Source organism: Hakea prostrata, chromosome 3, assembly GCF_041222555.1.
Source record: "Hakea prostrata isolate BN-2017 chromosome 3, UWA_Hpros_2, whole genome shotgun sequence".
NCBI classification, from domain to species: domain Eukaryota; kingdom Viridiplantae; phylum Streptophyta; class Magnoliopsida; order Proteales; family Proteaceae; genus Hakea; species Hakea prostrata.
Window position 1 is genome coordinate 6,266,779 of NC_142602.1, and position 18,766 is coordinate 6,285,544.

Consider the following 18,766-nt stretch of genomic DNA (forward strand, 5'->3'; position numbering starts at 1 on the left):
ACTTGTTGGATTTCATTTTTGCAGTGAAAAGAGAAGAGGAAGGTGTATCAATAGTGAACAAATCTTTAGTTTGTACCCTACAATCCAAGGTGAGTTGATTTTGATGTATATATTTGTGCAGTTTGAACGTTAAACCTTTTGAAACCCATATTTTTATACATCAACTTGGAACATGCTAATCCAATGTCAGTGATAATGAGTTGGAAAATGCTAATACCAGCTGTAGGGATGTTGATATTGTTTCTCTTGTATTTTTTTCCCTATGTTTTTGCAAGTAGGTCTTCCACTTTAGTGGGTGTTCTATTTACTTAGGACGTGTGGAGGTAGAAGTTAAGTGTATCAGTTTTAAAGTGGCAAATGTAGTGGGTAGATGGTTCTTTCTTGTGCTTAGAGATAATGTTGAAGAATTGGATCATTTGGAAGTTACTTCTGGGTTACAACCAGATTAGTTTAATGGCTTTGAGATATAACTCCGATCTGTAAGGTACCGAACGTAACTGATGAAGATGATTCAGCTTCTTCCTTCTTTACATTTAGTCTAACAGATATGAATCTAGGTAAAGAAGCTAGCTTTCTTCCATGAACTCATCAAGATTGGCTTTGGTCTTTTGCTGATCCTCAGCCCCCTCCTGATCTACCTTGTGCAACTATGGATTGATGATATGAGGTTGCCTGATATGGTTCTTAACTGCTAGAAAATTTGATTAAGATACTAATTGAAGCAGCCTGTGATTCTTGGACACATCAAATACCAAACGTAAGGATCTAAGTAATGAGAGTAACGTAATCTAGATATGGAATTTGAGATGCCAATATAATTGGATCTGGGTATTTCCAAAAAACTATTCAGAAAGATCTGGAAAAGAAGGTGAAGTATTCAACTGCTTCATTCATCTTATTCTGATCTTTAAATTGATTACTTATATTCTTTCTTCTGGCTCTTGAGTTTCTTAAAGCAGCAGTGGATTCTTCTGACAGAAAAATTAATTGAGGCGGGGAGGCCATGGCTTTTGCTGGAGATTCTGTTGCTACTGGAAAATATGTAGTTTGAACATGACTGCGAAGAGGATGACCAAAATAGAGATACAAGAACAGAGAACAAGAGAGCAGGTTTGGAATTTGGACATGGTGAATGTGATTTGTCCAGAACGAATTCTGTAATCTTCATTTTATTATATGAGATTTTCTTCATGAAAGATTTTTCTTTTGCAGGTGTCAAATAGTTTTTTCCACATGTGAATAGTTGTGTATGAGTCAGCTGTGTTGGATTCTATTTATTTCACATCCATTTCTCCATTGTTCTGTGATGAGATCTTAAGTTCTAGCCAATGAGGAAAGCATCCTTGCCACCTTTAGAGAGTGGTTGTTGGATAAGACCATCCAATCAGAAACAATGTGGAAGCGCAAGCGCCATTTTTGTAACGCCTAAAAAGGATCATTATCCTTTCTTTGCAGGTGAACGTCACTACTCCCAAAAGATTAGAGATGATTTTCTGTTTCTGGGTAGAAAGAGAATAGACATGAAGAAATTTACATCAAAATATTTACATTTTTTGTTCCTGCTAACTTCTTTCTTAAAATATCCTCCAGGGGGTAAAATATCTCAGTCACATTTTGGATCTGATAATCAAATCAACAATAATGAAGCTTCACAAATGTTCCTCGCTTGAAAATTTTCTATGAATAGAGCAATGCGTACGATGTGGGGCCGTGCAGATGATCCGGTCTCGCTTGATTTTCTTGTTAGATTTGGGTGAGCTCCCACCGTCCCACGTAGTTAATTTCGTGCACACGTACCTTCAACGTGGATGGATAACCATCAGAGATCAAAGATTCAAAACTTGCCCAAATCCCAACCCACCCACCGCCGCCACACACAGAGACGATGATTTCTCTTATAATAATCCTAATGGAGACGATGAGATCGTCGTTACCTGCAGCCATCATTTTCGCAGTAACAGAGAGTGAAAAAAATGACAAGGAAGTGAACTACTAGTACTTACCACATGTAGTGTTTATGGACTATGGTTCCTACAAAACCAAAAGTTGATGGTTCACTTCCATTTCTGGAGCAGTTTCACAACTCTTCGTCGCGTTCACCTTCTGGTTTCTGCATTTCTTCCCATTGTCAGTCTGTCGCTGCCTTTTCCTGCAATTTGTCTTGAAGAGAAGAGTTCACCACAGTACCAAACCCTATTTTAATTACTTTTTTAATCTGAAGAGAAGGTCTTCACTAAATCCCTAAAATTTATTAATAAAAGGGGTACTATTTTAACTTTCACACTTAGCAGAGGAAAAGAAGAATTGGTCTCTGCATATTCTATCAGTTTGCTGATCTCATTCATATGCTATTTTTCTCACTATTGTCGGTTGTAAGCTGTGGTTTCAGTAAAGGCGTCCGAGTCGATTCCACTGATAAATCTGTTCGATTCACGCACAAAAATTGGAAAACTGTTCATGGGTATGATTTCATGTTCAGTCCAAAATTCTGTAGATAGTTTGCGACTTTCATCTCTAGATCCTTCCTTACCTTCAATCATGTCACTGTCTAGCTTTTCCTGTGAGAACCTCCTGAGTTGATTCTGCTTTTGTTCAAGTCTTCCAAGTACTTATTCCGTCATCAGTGTGTTGTGAGTTTCTTGGTTCATGGGATTGGGATTCTACGGGTGGGTTAACTACAGCGGCTATGGAATCACAGTTAACTTTGATTGATCAGTCCTTCAATGCTCGGTACTCATCAGGGGTTCGAGAAGCTTTAGGTGATCTACCTAATAATTTCACCATTACCGATCCTTATATTTCAGGCCATCCTATCGTCTTTGCCAGTCGGGGATTCTTGAAAATGTCTGGTTACTCGAAAGATGAAGTGATTGGGAAAAACGCAAGGATGTTTCAGGGTCCTCGAACCAGCGGTGAATCGGTAATGGAGATTCGAGAGGCTATTAGGGAGGAAAGGACTATTCAGTTGAGTTTATTGAATTATCGGAAAGATGGGACTCCCTTCTGGATGTTGTTTCATTTGAGCCCTGTTTTCAGCAAGGAGGATGGCAGAGTGATTCATTTTGTCGCTGTTCGGTTGCCCATATCAAGGAAACCAAAGGCTTTTACTTCTGGGTGTGGGAGAAATTGTTGTGATTTTGGTGAGGGGGGCTCTGGATTGCCAGGAACTGTATTTGGGTCTTGCAGAAAGGAGCTTTGCATGGATTCCGTGACGCACCCTGTCCCTCTTTGGGCGCGTGGTTCATTGGAGAATTTCAATACCAGAGGTCTGTGCTTGGTTTTGTAAGTTCGTCGATCATCACAGGTTCTTCTCCTTCGTTTGAAATTTCAAACGTTATGCTAAAACCTGTATTCGTTCCCCTAGATAGTCAGTTTGACTGGATTCCCTAAATGGTTATGTTGATCCTTTGTGGCAATACTTGCCCATACGCAGTTTAGCGAGTTTGTCATTTCTGGATCTTATGAACTGTGTGAGTGTGTTATTACTTGGATTGGAATCCTCTGAACCTTTGCACTTAGGCCTTAGGGGGTGCATTGGTCTATTTGAATTGGCAAGGTTCATTTATTGTGCAAAATTTTTTGCTGCTTAACCTTGTAAACTTTGGTTTTAATTACTGTGACTGTTCTTATGGTGTTCCTATTTTTAAGGTTGCTTTCCTACTTCTCAGATTCTTCCTTGATGATACTTCATTTGGTGGCTCTTAGTTAGAGTACTTTAAGTAGCAAGTTCTGTTGACTACTGTTTGCTTTGTTTCTAACTGTAGATGAAATATCTATCTATATGACAGGATCAGAGGCTGAAGAGTTATGTGAGGCAAGTGATCTGGAGAAAGAGAAAGCGGCTGCATCAATTGAGAGCATCCTATCTTTGCTAACTCACTACAGTGAGCTAACTGGCAAGCTTGTCTGTGGGAAGAGATGCAATTTATCTGGGACAAATCCTCTTGGTTCATCCTTAATTATATCTCTTGGTAGAATCAAACAGAGCTTTGTATTGTGAGTTACTGCAATTTCCTTTTATTTCTCGCTTTACCACATCTAACCTTGGAAGGTTTCTCACATTTCACTTGGTGTTTCACCATTATTGCCTTGCAGAGTTGACCCCCTCTGGCATGATATGCCCATTATATACGCAAGCGATGCATTTTTAAAGTTGACAGGTGCTTGAGTAGTTAGGGAATGGTTTTCATTCTGTATTGTCCTCGTGACTTTGTGGTTTCAGGAACTTCTTGATAATAATTTTTCTTCCTCTATGCTGCTCCTTGTATACCAAAGGCTACTTGAGTGGGGATGTCAAGCTATTCCCCTCCAGAATGTCTAACTATGACGTTAATTTTACTTGCTGAATTCCATCGAGATCTGTGTATCTAGATTACTAGGACTGTCTAATCTCCAGCTATTCCATCAAAATGTATAGAAAACTTTCCCATTCTCTTCTCCGTTATGTCCAAGTGACCATTTGTGTTTTTCAATAGGCTATGCCAGACATGAAGTGTTGGGGAAGAATTGTAGATTTCTAAATGGGCCTGGTACAGATGATGAGGCTATATGCCAGGTAACAACTTTATGCCTGAGTTTGTTTGAGGATTGTATGAGAGAATTCTTTTTAACATTTCATTAACTTGTCAGGTGTATGGATTTTCTTAGGCATTTTATTTTTATCTTTTATTCACTTCTTTACAGTTGAGGAAAAGCGTCCTAGCTGAGAAAGCCAGTACAGTACGTATCCTGAATTACAGGTACATGCATTGTGTTCCTTGACATGGTTGAAGGAAGCTGGTTTGTTAATCCACATCTGAACTAACAACTTTTACTGATTGCATATTATAATTTTAACTTCAGAAAGGATGGAAGTTCATTTTGGAACCATCTTCATATTTCTCCAGTTCGGAATGCTTCTGGAAAGGTAGTTCTTCACATTAGCTTTCTTCTAGTTATTTATTCTGTCCTTGTGGTTACCTTGAGGTTGTTTTGATACCCTGAGTTCAGGTTACAACTGTGGTCCATTGACCATTGCACGAAGGCTGCCTCCAATAATTGGTGAATATATGATTTATATAAAATGTGCTAAAAGAGCAACATTAGAAGTGGGGAAAGACATGCATTAGTTAGGTCTCAAAGGAAGTATGGCTTTCGATACATTTGATTTGAAGTTAAATGTAGCTGATATTGTCTAGTTGGGATCAAGGTGAACTGAGTCCTGAAATTTTGGTTGATGTGGTCAATTGGAAAATAATTAGTTCATAGACTTAATTTTATCTGTGCTCACCCCAAACACCAACCAAATCAACCCCATCAACCCCCCCCCCCCAAAAAAAAAAAAAAAAAAAAAAAACTATTTTGATTAACCATTCCTCCACCTTCTCAGTTCAATTCTGATCAAAATTGTAGCTTTGGTGAAACTCAAGTATCAGCTCTCTTGATGTTGAATAGACCACTTGAACCAGCAAGCACCTGGGCCCCAAGTGGACCAGGTTTGTGGGCATATCAAATTGCCCTGCTTTTGCTGAGTTCTCGGAGTTGTGAGAGATGAATAGTACAATTAGTTTTCTCTTTTTCGTTTCCTAGTTCTAATAGGAATTGCCTAATTGTTTTCTCTTTTTCTTTCCTAGTTCTAATAGGAAGAGCCTATGAAAGTCTTATTTGATGTCAGTAATTGTTATAGCTAATAATGGTACTCTTGGTCCCAATACTAATATGAGTTTGATTTCAGCTAACTAGTTCTTTTTTCCTGGGTAGAGGCTTATATAATTTGAGTAGGGCTTTATTTTTCAGCCTATAAATACATTTTGAGGCTTATTAGCCATTCACAAGATATTTGGAATAAAACTTGAGTTCCAGCCAAGATCTGTGAGAGGGCCCAAACTTAGATAGGTTTGTCTCTTCTTCTTACTTCTGTGTCCCCCCCCCCCCCCCCCCTCTGCAATTTTTGACTGTCTGGAATCTGTCTTTCCGTACTTCTGTGATTGATCAATCCATGCTATTTCATGGGTATATTATAGGTCTGCTACTGCTTTTGATTTCATTAAGAGAATCTTTGTTTATTCTGCAGATTTCTGTAAACTCTGATTTCAGATGTTTTGTCTATTTAATTGCTTTATGTATAACCATCAGATATGAGCATAATTTGGGGTTTTAATTAATCCTATCTAGGCCAAGATTCAATCCTAGTTTGGGATCATTCCAAATTCAATTTAATTTCAGATTTGTTATTTGCTGATTTTTTTTTAATCTCAAGTCTGATATTCCTGTTTTTACTCTCAAGGTAGCCAATAGTTCTCTTCCATCTTTTGAAGGGTCTTAATATTTATTGTGGGGAACTGAATACTGCAGTTTATCCTTTATCTAAAAAGGTTGACTTGTTGACGTTGGGTTGACTTTCACTGATTTGGTTGTGTTCTTGAAATCTTGCTGAGAGATTAGGTCTTACGAACTGATTTTTGTTTTTTTTTTTTGGGGGGTGGGGGGGGGGGGGGGACAAAAAATGTATTATAAACAATCCAAAAGGGAAAATTACAACGGGGGGATGCTAGAGGGGGAGGGACCAGCTAGGCTAGCGGTGCTTAGTAGGAGAAAGCAAATGGGTATCTGGTCCCTAGATAACAACCAGAAGGCTGTTCCTTGGGTTCCTTGGGGAGTCTATACTAGGCTTAGGCACAAGAACAGAAAGCTTGGATCTGAAATCCCTACAAATGGCCTTCCAAATCTTCTCAAGGAGATCTGGATTTGGACGACTGTCTGTGGAAGTTTTCGCTCCATCCAAAAGTGGGTAATACATGTGCCAAAGAGAAGCTTTCCCATGGAATCAGTAATTGTAGAACCTCCAAAGGAAGATGCGAGCCAGTGGGCACACTATTTCGAAAGGATGGGGGCATCTACACTGGGGCCAGATAGAGGCAAGGACTTGTGTCCAAATGGGTTTGGTGAATGAATAGGCAAAGAACAGGTAGTTAAGGTCTTCTAGCCAAGGGCAAAAGATACAGGAGGGGGAGGCTTGGATGGAGCGGATTGGGTAAGTAGGTAGCAAGATAAGAGTGAAGGCCTGGTGGGGGATGTGAACTTTGAACCAGACTAGTTAGAGTGTGCGACTACACAACCAAAGAGTGTACAATACGTTGCATCTTTCTCATTCTAGAACAGGAAATACATATTAATCAGTGAAATTATCTTCTCAAGTTGTTGCCCCCCCCCCCCCCCCCCTTCTTTTTGATAACGAGAATGGAAAAGAAGAGAGGATAATTTGTGTTAAGTAATTGAAAAGAAACAAGTTTTTGGTTGCTTGAAGCAATATAATGTCATTTAATCTCATGAAATGGAAGATTTAGTTATTGGCCAAGATATAATGGTTTATTCTTCATCACTATGCATTTCTTCGACAAGCTAGCACATATATTTTGGATTGAGTTAACTTGCTTTTACCATCTGAGTTTACAATCAACTTTATATTTAGTTTCCAATAATATGATCGCTTATTGAGCTCTCTAGGGTTCTGGCCTGGCAATACCCAAGTTAAAACCTGCTGAAATTGTCTTAGGGCACTCATTTTTTTGTGTTCTGGAGGTGCAGATAGCATTTTATGTTGGGGTGCAGAGAGAAGAAGGTTGTAAGAATGAGTGTGGCCGAGGTTTGGACCCAGAGACAGTGCAGCTTGGTGCCGTTGGTGCAGTCAAGGTTGCAGTAAGGGGCTTATCAATGGGAGTTGGGCCTTCCAAGTCATAGCGATGGATCTCTGTTCATTGGTATGGGATTACAGGAATTCTTATTTATTTTTCTCTATTGAGTGGTTCAGAATGTGACAATTTATACTCACCTAGGTTCTAACTGCACTTGACATTAGTATCGGACCCTCTCTGCCAAGGAAAAGCAAGAAAGATGTAAGGTGTTTATACGTATTTACAGGTGTTCAATGCAAAGTAGAGCCAACCAACTTCATGTTTGCTCTTTGCCAATGTTTAGGGGATTCAATGATAAAATGGAGCATGCCCCAGAAGAGTATTTTAAAATTTTACTGGGGCAGTTCATTTTGACTAATGACCCATGAGGAACTACTGCTACATTCACTGTAATGCAAGGTTGGTGAACCTAAAAAGCTGATGATTTGGCCTAGCAAGGGGTAGTTGGATCATGCTCATCTGTTAATGCGAAGCATTTTAATGTATATCAAGAATTCATTCTTCCATTTAATCAAGAAGAACTACAGGAAAGGGACAGTTGTACATTTATAATGTAGAATAAGGAGTTTTCTGATAAATAACTCCTTTTCAAGTCTCATTCATCATTAATCATCTCCTTCAATCGATCGCATTGAATCTTATTAACTGACCTTGACCCACACACCGTGGCTTGGAATGCCAACGTGAACAACAAACAGCAAGTAGTACCCGGGTGGTGCCACGGATGCATATGTGGGACCGTCCACGCTGGCCTGGTAAGCAGACGCCGACATTTGGATAAGGCTGACAACATTCAACACCACCAGTCTCTGATTCATCGCGAACGAATGTGTCGTAAACGACGGCGCTACCAATGTTGCCGATATACCGTGTTCCGGCCGATACACAGATAACTCATACGCCACCACGAATGTTCCCTGATACGATACGTTTGTTTCCACCCCTACCACCCTGGGTCGGAGCTCCGCGTACTCCCCCTCCAGATAATCCGGCGAAAACGCCTCCAAGCTCAGCTCCGTCGGGTAATTTACGCCGGTGAAGTTGTACTGCCGGTGTGGATTGCTGCCCCCCACTAAAATGCGCCCATCTGGTATCAACACCGCTGCGGAGTGATACAACCTTGGAATCGAAGATGACTTCAGGATGCTGAACCGGCGGGTTGAGTTTGGTTCGTACGGACGATAGAGAACCGGGTTCAACACAGGGTTGATCGCACTCTCCCAACCAGCCGTACCATTGGCGGCGCCATTGAGGATGAAGACGTCCCCAGTAGGAAGGAGGAGCATATCGGGCATGACTCGACCCATCGGCATCTCTTCCATGACCCAAACCGGATCCGGATCAGTTACTCTGAGTCGACCGCACGTGCTCGATGCACCAACGTACACACCCTGCTGCGACAGGTAAAATGCGCCGTGTGGCGCACCACCGCACACCATCACTTCCGCCTCCGGCGACAACCTCTGTTTCAAACCAGCAAGAAAAACAGGAAGCAACACCGAAGAACCAGTACTTGGATAATTCCTCTTGTCACCTCCAGGTATCTTGGGAAACTCTCTCAGAACTTGGTTCTTGTTGTAGTCAAGCAAGATCGAACGAGTATTGGCGAAGACGAAGAGACTTCCATCAGGCAACAGATGCAAGAACGGGTAAAGATTGTTCTCCTCAATTACGTCGTTAGTTTCTTTCAAGAAACGGAGAAAGTATTTCGCCGAAGTTGAACTCTTTGGGTAAAATTCGTAGCTGAACGCCTTCCGACCGCCTACTACAATGATGCGTCCGTCAGGGAGAATCTGGTTGGAAGAGTACCAACGCCGTACAGATAGGTAGAATGGAAGCTCCATCCAGTCGCAGAGATCGTCGGCGCAAGGAGAGAAAGCGCGGACGACGCGTTCACCGTCGTTGTATCCTCCGGTCTGAACGAGAGTTCCGTTGGCGAGAACAGAGCCGGATGAACACCAGGTATCAGTTTGGACCGTAAGAGCGCGGAAGGTGTTTGATGGAATGTCATAAATTAAGGAGTGAGCAGTACAGTCGGTGGTGAGAGCGAAGTCGTTAGGGTCGACTCGGCAGTGGTTGGAAGGGAGAGAAAGGTTAGAAGGACCGAAATCTGTACGGTCGAACATGACAACCTTGTCGTTGAGGAGGACCTGCATGTGCATGGCTGAGATGCCAATGCTTGGTTGAAGCAAAACCCAGTTGCCTCCGGTCACCGACGGCGCTGGGCCTAGCACCGTTGAGTTAATCTGGCCTTCTGTGTGCAAGATGAGTGAGAAAGAGAGAACAGAGAAGATCAAGGAGGAGACAGAGTAGGAGGATGAGAAGAAGAATGAGAAAGTGTAGGTTGCCATTAACGGATATTGTTTTCTTTGATTTCTTTATGTCGGGCTGCAATATTGTCGACGTACATGGTTGTTGTTGAAAGATTAGTTTGGAAAGAAACGAGAGATTTGAGGAGCGATCTTAACGAAAGGTAATACTGTTGCTGAGAGAACATATTTAGGGGAAGCAAATTCTCACTTTCTTCATTTCTTGCTGCGTAATTTGCATGTTGCAGTTGTAATAATAAATTCTGAACAAGCCAGCTGCTGAAAGAATGGGTGACAATCTTGGGGTGCGGGTTGGTTTAGAAAGCCCACTAAATAAATGGTAATAACTACCACCAGAAGGCAGAAGCTGAGTGTTACTGAGAACTGAGAGAGCTCATCACTTGATTACTCATTTACATCTACACATTTTTACGTATCTGTATGAGCAGAGACCCACCCGTGAACAAATGGTTTCTCTAGCTACCCATTGATGCTGCTGTTACCAGCTAGTAATGAAGACAGCTAGGCTTGCAGCTGTACTTGATCATCAAGTAATCAAGTTACATGAACATAGATGAAATCCAAGAAAGTTAATGGTTTCCATCGGCAGTGCCAGTGTGTGAGAACTGAGAACTCAACTTCATCCAGTCTCTCCAGAGGGGACGGGGTGGGTAGTTTCTTCATTATCTCGTGTGCATGGGAATCTCTCAAAGGGTCCATTGGTGTGTCCCCGTTTGAACTAAAATTTGTATATGCGAAGAGGCTGGGGATTTGGCCTTCCATAGCATATTAGATGCATCAGCAATTTCCTTGTTATTATTGTTTAGGTTATTTGGTAGATGTAAGAGAACATATCATTGTCTCACCTTGGAAGTATATATGACAATGATTGTATGGAGCTCAACTTCAGTACTATGCATTAATTGCATCGGTTATTTTCTTTTTTTTTTTGGTTTCAGTCGGTGTAGTTCAAAAGTAAAAAAAAAAAAAACACAAAACAAATCTCAACCTCCACTTTTGATCTCACCATTCGATTAGATTGTATAGGGCAGCAATGAGCCACTGAAGCACGGTTAGATTGTATGCCTGCAATGCTTTAAATTATTGTGTTTAAGTCTTATTTATAATTTTGCAAAAAAATAACGCTAGAGTGATGGAGGCTTCAAAATGCAGTTGTCTTAAACAAAGTTAAATACTGTGCTGGGGATTAGCCTCTGACTTAAGAAAATGGTGAATTACTGAGCTTAACAGGGAAAGCAGAAATGGAAAAGGTAATGTGAGGAAAAGGTTATTTGTGACCTAAATGAACCTACTTAGAGTTTTTACTGAGCTTACTGAGTTTTTTATGTTTGTGATTATCAGGCAGCATGGAAGATCTTGACTCCAATGCTGCACAAAATTGTTGCTGGGGAAATGCAGTCAACAATATACAAACCAGGCACCCGAGGTCCTGAAGAAGCTGACAAGCTTGCTGCTAAGGCTGGCTATGTGCAAACACTTGGTTATATTTGGATCCCACCTTCCTTGTAATCAAATAACATCTTGGTGAATGGATGAATAATCTGTTTCTCTTAGTTGAGTCCTCTGATAATGGGGCGTTCGTATATTCCCACTCTATATAGCAATAATCTTCTCCCTGTAGAGTTCCTTGTGAGATTTATTTGTTCATCCAGAACTATGTAAAAAAAAGTGTAAGAGAAGTACAGTGTGCAATGAAATTTTGTACTTGAGGCATTCGCGTGCAGAGGAATTTATACTTGATGAAGCAAGTGGTAATTTCAAATCTAGTTGAGTTGCTCATTCAAGTAAGAACAAACAAAAGGAAATCTGAACTCTTACCTCTTATTTAGAGCTTGATCTCGTCAACTGAGCCAAACCCAGGGTCTCCGTTAGGGGAGAGGTATGAATCGTACGATGAAGTACCACATGAGTGCTGAGGACACAAGCAAATTAAGACAATCTTCAAATAACTATATTACACTGACTTGTAAAGGTGTTATATTGTGAAGTGTGAATTCTCGTACCTTACCTTAAAGCAATGGCTGGCAATGGTTGATCTAATGTAAGAAAATCATAAAATGACACCATGCCATTTCACTTATATTTGTATGACCCCCTTTAAAAATATAGTTGCAGTAGCTAAAATTGTTCTCATCATTAACTCCCGCTTCACCATGGAGGGAAGTTGATCCTTAAACTAAAATGACCTTACTGAGAATTAAAACATGCCCTGTGGCTGTAGTCCAACATTGCAGGATTTGAAGACAATCCCTTGGCTTGTCCGGAACCTCGGCCAGTCATAACAGTAATCAAGATGAGCTTCAACAAGGGGTGCCGAAGACAATTTGGGAACATTTAATCTAAATCACCAGGATTAAGTCTACTGTATTACCTTTACACTGACAATGTAAAGGAAAATTGTAAAGGAAACATGTCTAGGGATACAAAATATCTCAAGTTTCCTTACACTGCAAGGACTGCATAATTAAGTTTACTTGTGGACATGAGAAGAATGTTTCTACTAGTAGCCACAGATTATTGATCAAATTCAATTTGCATTATCAAACCATGGGGATCAGTCAACAATTTTCACTTCTTATGTTTTTCAAATCCACTGGGTCTGGCCCATATACTAAAAATATTGCAAAGAATTGTTTAACCATCAGTCATTATCAGAAGACTTTAACCCAAGCATGGACTAAACAATTTAAATGGATCAATACAGCAACTATACAATGGACAACATACCAGAACCAATCCAAAAAGAAACCAGTCGGGTAAAATATTACACATTCCTGAACTTGGAATGATATATTGGTGGCTGTTAACAATTCTGACAGACAAAACCTCTTTAAAATCAGCCAGGACAACACAACACAACACTGCACACTTCTGCCACTAGCTGACTTAACAATTTTGGCAAAACCAGCCGCAGTTTACTTCACAATTCCTTTAGCCTACTTGCTCTTCTGTACCCTGTAATTTCTCCTCCATCGGGCCACTGCTTAGTGGTGCCCTGGGTCTTGGCACCTGAGAATTTGTAATGGGCTTTTGTAATGGCTTCAATGCTGTCATGATCTCCGCAAAAGAAGGTAAACCAATTATTGCCGCTCTTCATCAGTTCTCTTTACCCACTAATGACTTTCCAAAATCCATTCAGAAGAAGAGTGTAGGGAAAAATATAAAACAACAATCTAAACATGAATTAAAGAAAAGGACATCAACTCAATTAAGTTCAGGGCATCCTGAATGAAAATCATAGAAAATCTCTCCAACGAGCCAGTTGCAGCAGCAACTCATTGATTCAGAAAGCTATTGAGAAGAAAAAGCTTGATCAAACAAGCGTTCCGCCTAATGTCCAAGAGATGAGAATCAAACAGCTTTGGTGTTTAGGCAGTGGCATCTGTATAGACGGGGTGAAGCACATGTCCTTCTTTGGGCTCAACATGAACCCACTTGCGCCCGCTAAGCTTGTGAAGTTCAAATTTGACAGAGCCTTCTTTGAGAGCATAAAGGGTATGGTCCTTCCCCATCCCAACATAGTTACCAGGATGAAATCGAGTCCCTCGCTGACGTACTATGATGTTTCCAGGTATCACTCTCTGCAGAGTAAACAATCCACATTGCATTTAGTAAACTTGGGAAGATCACATAAACGAAGATTATTGCCACCAGATAAATTACCTCCCCTCCAAATTTCTTCACACCCAGAAACTTGGGTTTTGAATCTCGGCCGTTCTTTGTAGATCCAGCCGTCTTCTTTGTGGCCCAACGCCTGGGAATCAAGCTCAGTCCTCCTCCAGAAGTCTCTAAATTGCAGATAGAGAGATGCCATCAGATAAACTGCACTCAAAAGTCCAAAATCATGCAGGTGGAATTCCCTCAGGGGAGAAAATGTTACCACTTAGGCTGCTGTACACCGGAACATTTGTCACTAGCTCCTTGAGATTCACTCGTCTGCAAAATGCACTTGCAAGGTTCGCCACATTCATCTTCGAGTAGGCCTGACTGCAAAAGATTTATAAGATCAGAGATGGGGCTGGAGGAAAGGGTGTTATGAATCCATACTGAAAATTCTCACAAGCCCAACAGTAAAAAATAGTGTTGGTTCTTGAATCTCAACATGATTTTGGTCTCAATTGGAATCATACGAATTTTACCGAATTAGCTCCCCGTGCTCCAAAATTCCAGAGTTCCAAGTAGTTTATGGTCAACAAAACAAGAAACACAGTATTCCTGCCATTTTTAGGGGGTGGGGCTAGCATATTAAGGGTGCTATGGGTAATCCTCAAAAGTTTCTATAAGCGGGGAATAAAAAGTATTACCATTTCAATTACTTTTGACTTAATCTTATCATATGACTTTCATACCAAGAAGCTCCCTTTGCTTCGAAAAGTCAGAGATCATGTTGCTTATGGTCAACAATATAAACTCTTTTTTAACTCATATATTCTTCTTCTTTCTTTCTTTCTTTTCTTTTTCTTTTTTTCTTAACAATGGAAGCTAAACCCAAGTCCTCCTGGAAAGTAAATTGCCCAGACGACAAAAAAACCAATCTTTGGCTCTTCATGCTTAAAATCCAACTTATAGTTCAGATAAGACAGCTCTTCATGTTGCTTGTATTAGGATACTTAACAGCTAGATAGAATTATGTTTTGTTCTTATCTACTTTATTGAATCTTTTAGAATGATTAGGAATCCTTTTTATGAGTCAAATTAGGAATGTTAGAAGGTCTCCATGTTGTATTACACCCTCATCAATTATAGATTGTTTGAATATGATCATGATTTTTTACAAGAGTTTTAGTGATGTTGAGCAATGCAAGATCATGATTTTTCACTAGAGTTTTAGTATATTGAGCAATGCATACAGGATTGATATTGCAATCCTGATTTCTACTCCTTTTTTCCTCTCGAGAACATCTTCAACATTCAAGCTGTAGCTTAAGAAGATTTTTGACAACAGTAAGTTGAATCATCCCCAACCGAAATTCTTCATCTAATCCTCTAGTTCCCCAATACCTAAATCCCTTTCTGAATTTTCCTTCTCAACAAAACATCCAAATCCTTATTTCACCATTAATAACCATTCAAGTTCATTCAATTCCTTTGGCTGCCCCATCCAACCATTAGAAAAAAAAATAAAAATTAAAAAAAATATATCCCAAACCTTAGTTTGTTAATTCATCCATAACTTTCAAACTCAAGTAAGCTGCTGCTCTGAAAAACCTGCAACTATTTTTCTTTACTTCTAGAAGGTCATATGAAAGGTGTTTTTGACAAGAATTTTGCCCAGCCATATGTAACAATTAAGACCTACAACTATTCTTCTCTACTTCTAGGAGGTCATATACAAGGTATTTTTGAAGAGAATGCTGCCCAGCCATCTCAATCAGTTAAAACCTGTTAAAACTTTTTGATTGAGTCTTTTCTAACCCTGAGGGAGACTCCACCCAAATTTCGCATTCATCCACCCAGTGGATTGCCTGAAATTATCATTTAACCCTTTAGTCCTCTGCTTCTACAAGAATCCTCCTTAACTGGATATTAAACAACCTGATTTAGTTGCAACTTCCAACATATAATCTACACTACAGTAACCTGATCACCAAATCTAACCAATAAATCCTAGCTTTGTCCTAACTCTACCTCTCAATTAGACCTCACACCGAATTCTTGCTTTCCCAAGCTCACCAGTTCATCCTAGATCCTGAATTTTGACTCATAATTGGTTTTCTACCAGCCTTAAACTACATCACTTTTATTACTGAGATAAAGAACAAGGGCAAGAGGGATTAATGCTAAGAATACGAACTACTCGGTGTTCATATTTTGTTTTTACAGTTTAGTACAATATTCCTACACTCCTAACAGGGTTCTAGGTCATTTAAAGAAGGCTATTACTGGTACACAAGGCTCTCCTCACTGTGGGGATCTTAGGACATTATACCAACCAATATATTCTCAACGACATATTATCAAACAACAAATCCTCAACGACATTGTCAAACAATAATTACTTCTGGATCTTAAACCAGTACCAATGGTCAAAACATATTACCAAACACCAAATTCTTATGAAATTAAAGCTCAAGAATTTAGTTGAGTAAAAATACCTGTCAAGTATCGTTGGAAAAGAAGAGAGAAAAGGGGAAATCTTCCTCAACCCAATGTGAAAACCGCAGAGCTTTTACCGCACTGAGCAAATAAATTGAGAGTGAGTTTCCAGACTAAATAGAGGTTACCGCTGTGATGAAACCAAATCCTAGAGGTTTTAGGAATAGTTTCTACCCCCGCCGTGAAGAGAGATAATCGCTGAAATTCCAGGGATTTCTTTGAATTTTGTGAAAAGAGAGAGGAGAGAAAATCGCTGCAAATCCGGGGACTTTCTAAATTTCGTAAAGAGGAGGGAGGAGAGAACGTGAGCATTTGGTTTTTTTTTTCTTCTTTTTACTTAAATGTTATTCTTGTTTTTTTTTTTTTGAGAAATTAAAAGTAATTATATAAAAGTTAGATTGCGACTTCCAAAAGAATCCGGATCCCTGGATGATTTTACCACCACAAAATCTGTGGGTCCCATAGCTAAAAAATATTAAAAACAAAACTCTCATCACCCACCCTGGCCCCTGTATTTTTGGGTGGAAAAACCGTCGAGGAGCACTTAGATCCGGACTCCTTTTAAAAAGGGATAATTATTATTGTCTATTGTAATTTGGTTTTATTATTAATCAAATATATTTTTTCTTTTAATGAAATTACTGTTGTCCCCTAAGTGGTTGTTAACATCAAATATGTAATATCTATTTTATTTTTTATTAATATTAAAAATTAAAAATATAACATTATTTTAATTATATTCTTAAAATTTTATATTTTATAATGAATTTTGATTTTGATGGGACCACACACTTATGATTATTGAAATTCTTATGTTCAACTTAAAACTTTTACAATCGCAATGATGAAAGTTTTACAAACAAATTAGCATATAAGATGCTAATTGATAAAAAATTTGGTAATATGTGTAATAGTCAGCATATATTAGGTAATTTTCAATTTTCAACTTTAAATTATAGTTGATATTTCTTAATACTTTAATTTATATTTTAAGTTTTATTTAATCACATATTTCTTTTATTCAATTAATTTTTTTTAGAGAAAAAAAATCAAATATTTTTTTTATTTAGTGATTTACAAGGAATCTCTTTGATAAATTAAATAGGTTTAGTGGGTAACAATAATTTTAAGATTAATAAGGAATAACTCGAAACCCAAAGGGACCCTCAGAATTTCCCCCAAAAAAAGATATCAAAATATCTAAAGACATTATTATTTTTAAGGTAATTTTCATCTGACCCCTGAGGTTTAGTCTAGGTTACTTTTAGTCTAGTTTAAATTTTCTTTTGCTTTTGGCTGTTAAGGTAATTTTCATTTGACCCTTGAGGTTTAGTCTAGGTTACTTTTAGTCTAGTTTAAATTTTCTTTTGCTTTTGGCTTCCCTGTGATTTCAAAAAATGATTAAATAAGGACAAGCTTAACAGAAATCGTTAGTTTAATAATATTTGTGACAGAAATACCCTTATTTTTTTATTTATTTGTTTTTATTTTTTTCCTTTTTAATAATTTCTTTATTTATTCAATCTATTAAAACAAAAAACAATTAAAAAAAAAACTTTAGCAAATAACTCCTTCGATGTATATGGGCGAATCCACTGGTGAGACAGTCGGGAGAACTACCGCTACTACACAAACCTACGAGAAGAGGAGGCGAAGACGAGCAGTCGGAGAAGGAGACTAAGACGAGCAGTCGAAGAAGGAGAAGAAGAGGAAAAGCATGAAGATGAAGAAAGAGAGAAAGTGGAAGCAGCAAGGGCAATTGCTGAAATGGAACAATTTCAAAATCACACAACTAAGTAGAGAAGAGATATCTCCCACCTCCTTCCTCCTCTAGTCCGAAACCCTAAATCTCTACATGTTGATGAAAAAGAAGAAAAAAAATGCACTCTTACCTTCTCAAATACATAAACTCCATTCTTTCCCATTGAAATATATCTTAATAAATTCTGATTTTAGTTCATTTTTCTATTATTAATAACTAAAGGGAAGGGAACACAGATGTTGCATCGAATTGGCTTCCATGAAATTCGAAGTCATGAATTGAGAGTCTAGACTAGATGCACTCTCTCCACCCCCGAAAATCTATGCAGCCGTGACTGTTTCTCCTTTACTAGAGGACGATTCCGATCTGGTCATATCGATGCCATTGTGCACTTTCCTTCGTCTCATCTTTGTTCATTTGCTGCTGCCAACACTCCGAGCTACATAAGGCGCTGTCCCCTCTGCAAAATTCACGTCACCCACTTTTTTTTAAGTCATAAACACGATACCATTAAATGGGTTTTACGTTTTGAGTAACAGAGAATCAAGATTAAAAAAGATTTCAGATCTCTAACGGTATTCTTCAAGGAAGCAGAGGCGTTAAGGATTACAGACGGACCTGTACATGTAAGAGAAAATAAATGAATTGAAAAGAAAAAATTGGGTATTTGTGTCACAAAAATTATTAAATTAACCTTGTCTGTTAAGTGACCCAAACCAAACCTCAACTTTAGTGGAGATACGGGGTAAAAGTAAAACTCAATTTTAGTGGAGATGCGGGGTATCGATCCCCGTACCTCTCGCATGCTAAGCGAGCGCTCTACCATCTGAGCTACATCCCCGGTGTTGTGTCTCTACGTATTATATTAAATAATAAACAAAAGAGCACCTAATTCCGCGGCGAAT

The 18,766-nt window shown here is 39.0% G+C and overlaps 3 protein-coding genes and 1 non-coding gene across 6 annotated transcripts; 1 reads left to right on the forward strand and 3 right to left on the reverse strand.

Moving 5' to 3' along the window:
* The first annotated feature begins 1,462 nt into the window (after nt 1-1,462).
* Nucleotides 1,463-8,670, forward strand: LOC149020382 (protein TWIN LOV 1-like). 3 transcript variants are annotated; one of them, XM_089148505.1, is made up of 8 exons: nt 1,463-3,266; nt 3,789-3,996; nt 4,096-4,160; nt 4,476-4,555; nt 4,684-4,739; nt 4,843-4,906; nt 7,567-7,739; nt 7,815-8,670. In XM_089148505.1, exons 1-7 carry the CDS (start codon nt 2,687-2,689, stop codon nt 7,717-7,719), a joined length of 1,206 nt encoding a protein of 401 aa, XP_089004631.1. In that variant the 5' UTR covers nt 1,463-2,686; the 3' UTR covers nt 7,720-7,739; nt 7,815-8,670. The 3 variants fall into 3 exon arrangements, with proteins under 3 accessions (XP_089004631.1, XP_089004633.1, XP_089004630.1); XM_089148507.1 differs by having other exon boundaries at nt 7,900-8,670; XM_089148504.1 differs by having other exon boundaries at nt 7,567-8,670.
* LOC149020383 (glyoxal oxidase-related protein) lies at nt 8,315-9,892 on the reverse strand. The gene has a single exon (XM_089146828.1). It carries the CDS (start codon nt 9,833-9,835, stop codon nt 8,315-8,317), a length of 1,521 nt encoding a protein of 506 aa, XP_089002954.1. The 5' UTR covers nt 9,836-9,892.
* A 2,646-nt stretch (nt 9,893-12,538) lies between these two features.
* On the reverse strand, nt 12,539-16,397 carry LOC149020384 (uncharacterized). The gene is made up of 4 exons (XM_089148492.1): nt 16,099-16,397; nt 13,884-13,990; nt 13,667-13,791; nt 12,539-13,584 (listed from the first exon to the last, which is right to left on the reverse strand). The coding sequence occupies exons 2-4, from the start codon at nt 13,972-13,974 to the stop codon at nt 13,372-13,374; spliced, it is 429 nt and encodes a 142-aa protein (XP_089004618.1). The 5' UTR covers nt 13,975-13,990; nt 16,099-16,397; the 3' UTR covers nt 12,539-13,371.
* A 2,232-nt stretch (nt 16,398-18,629) lies between these two features.
* TRNAA-AGC (transfer RNA alanine (anticodon AGC)) lies at nt 18,630-18,702 on the reverse strand. The gene has a single exon. It is a non-coding gene; the product is annotated as a tRNA-Ala (tRNA).
* Nucleotides 18,703-18,766: the final 64 nt, after the last annotated feature.

Excerpts from the sequence above, each read along its gene's own strand:
- LOC149020382 (XM_089148504.1), top strand. The coding sequence starts at position 2,687 with ATGGAATCACAGTTAACTTTGATTGATCAGTCCTTCAATGCTCGGTAC. Across the intron at positions 4,161-4,475 it reads TGCATTTTTAAAGTTGACAG|GCTATGCCAGACATGAAGTG; the intron begins GTGCTTGAGTAG and ends GTTTTTCAATAG. Across the intron at positions 4,907-7,566 it reads TTCGGAATGCTTCTGGAAAG|ATAGCATTTTATGTTGGGGT; the intron begins GTAGTTCTTCAC and ends CTGGAGGTGCAG.
- LOC149020383 (XM_089146828.1), bottom strand. The coding sequence starts at position 9,835 with ATGCACATGCAGGTCCTCCTCAACGACAAGGTTGTCATGTTCGACCGT.
- LOC149020384 (XM_089148492.1), bottom strand. The coding sequence starts at position 13,974 with ATGAATGTGGCGAACCTTGCAAGTGCATTTTGCAGACGAGTGAATCTC. Across the intron at positions 13,792-13,883 it reads GGTGTACAGCAGCCTAAGTG|AGACTTCTGGAGGAGGACTG; the intron begins GTAACATTTTCT and ends TCTGCAATTTAG. Across the intron at positions 13,585-13,666 it reads TGAAGAAATTTGGAGGGGAG|AGAGTGATACCTGGAAACAT; the intron begins GTAATTTATCTG and ends TTTACTCTGCAG.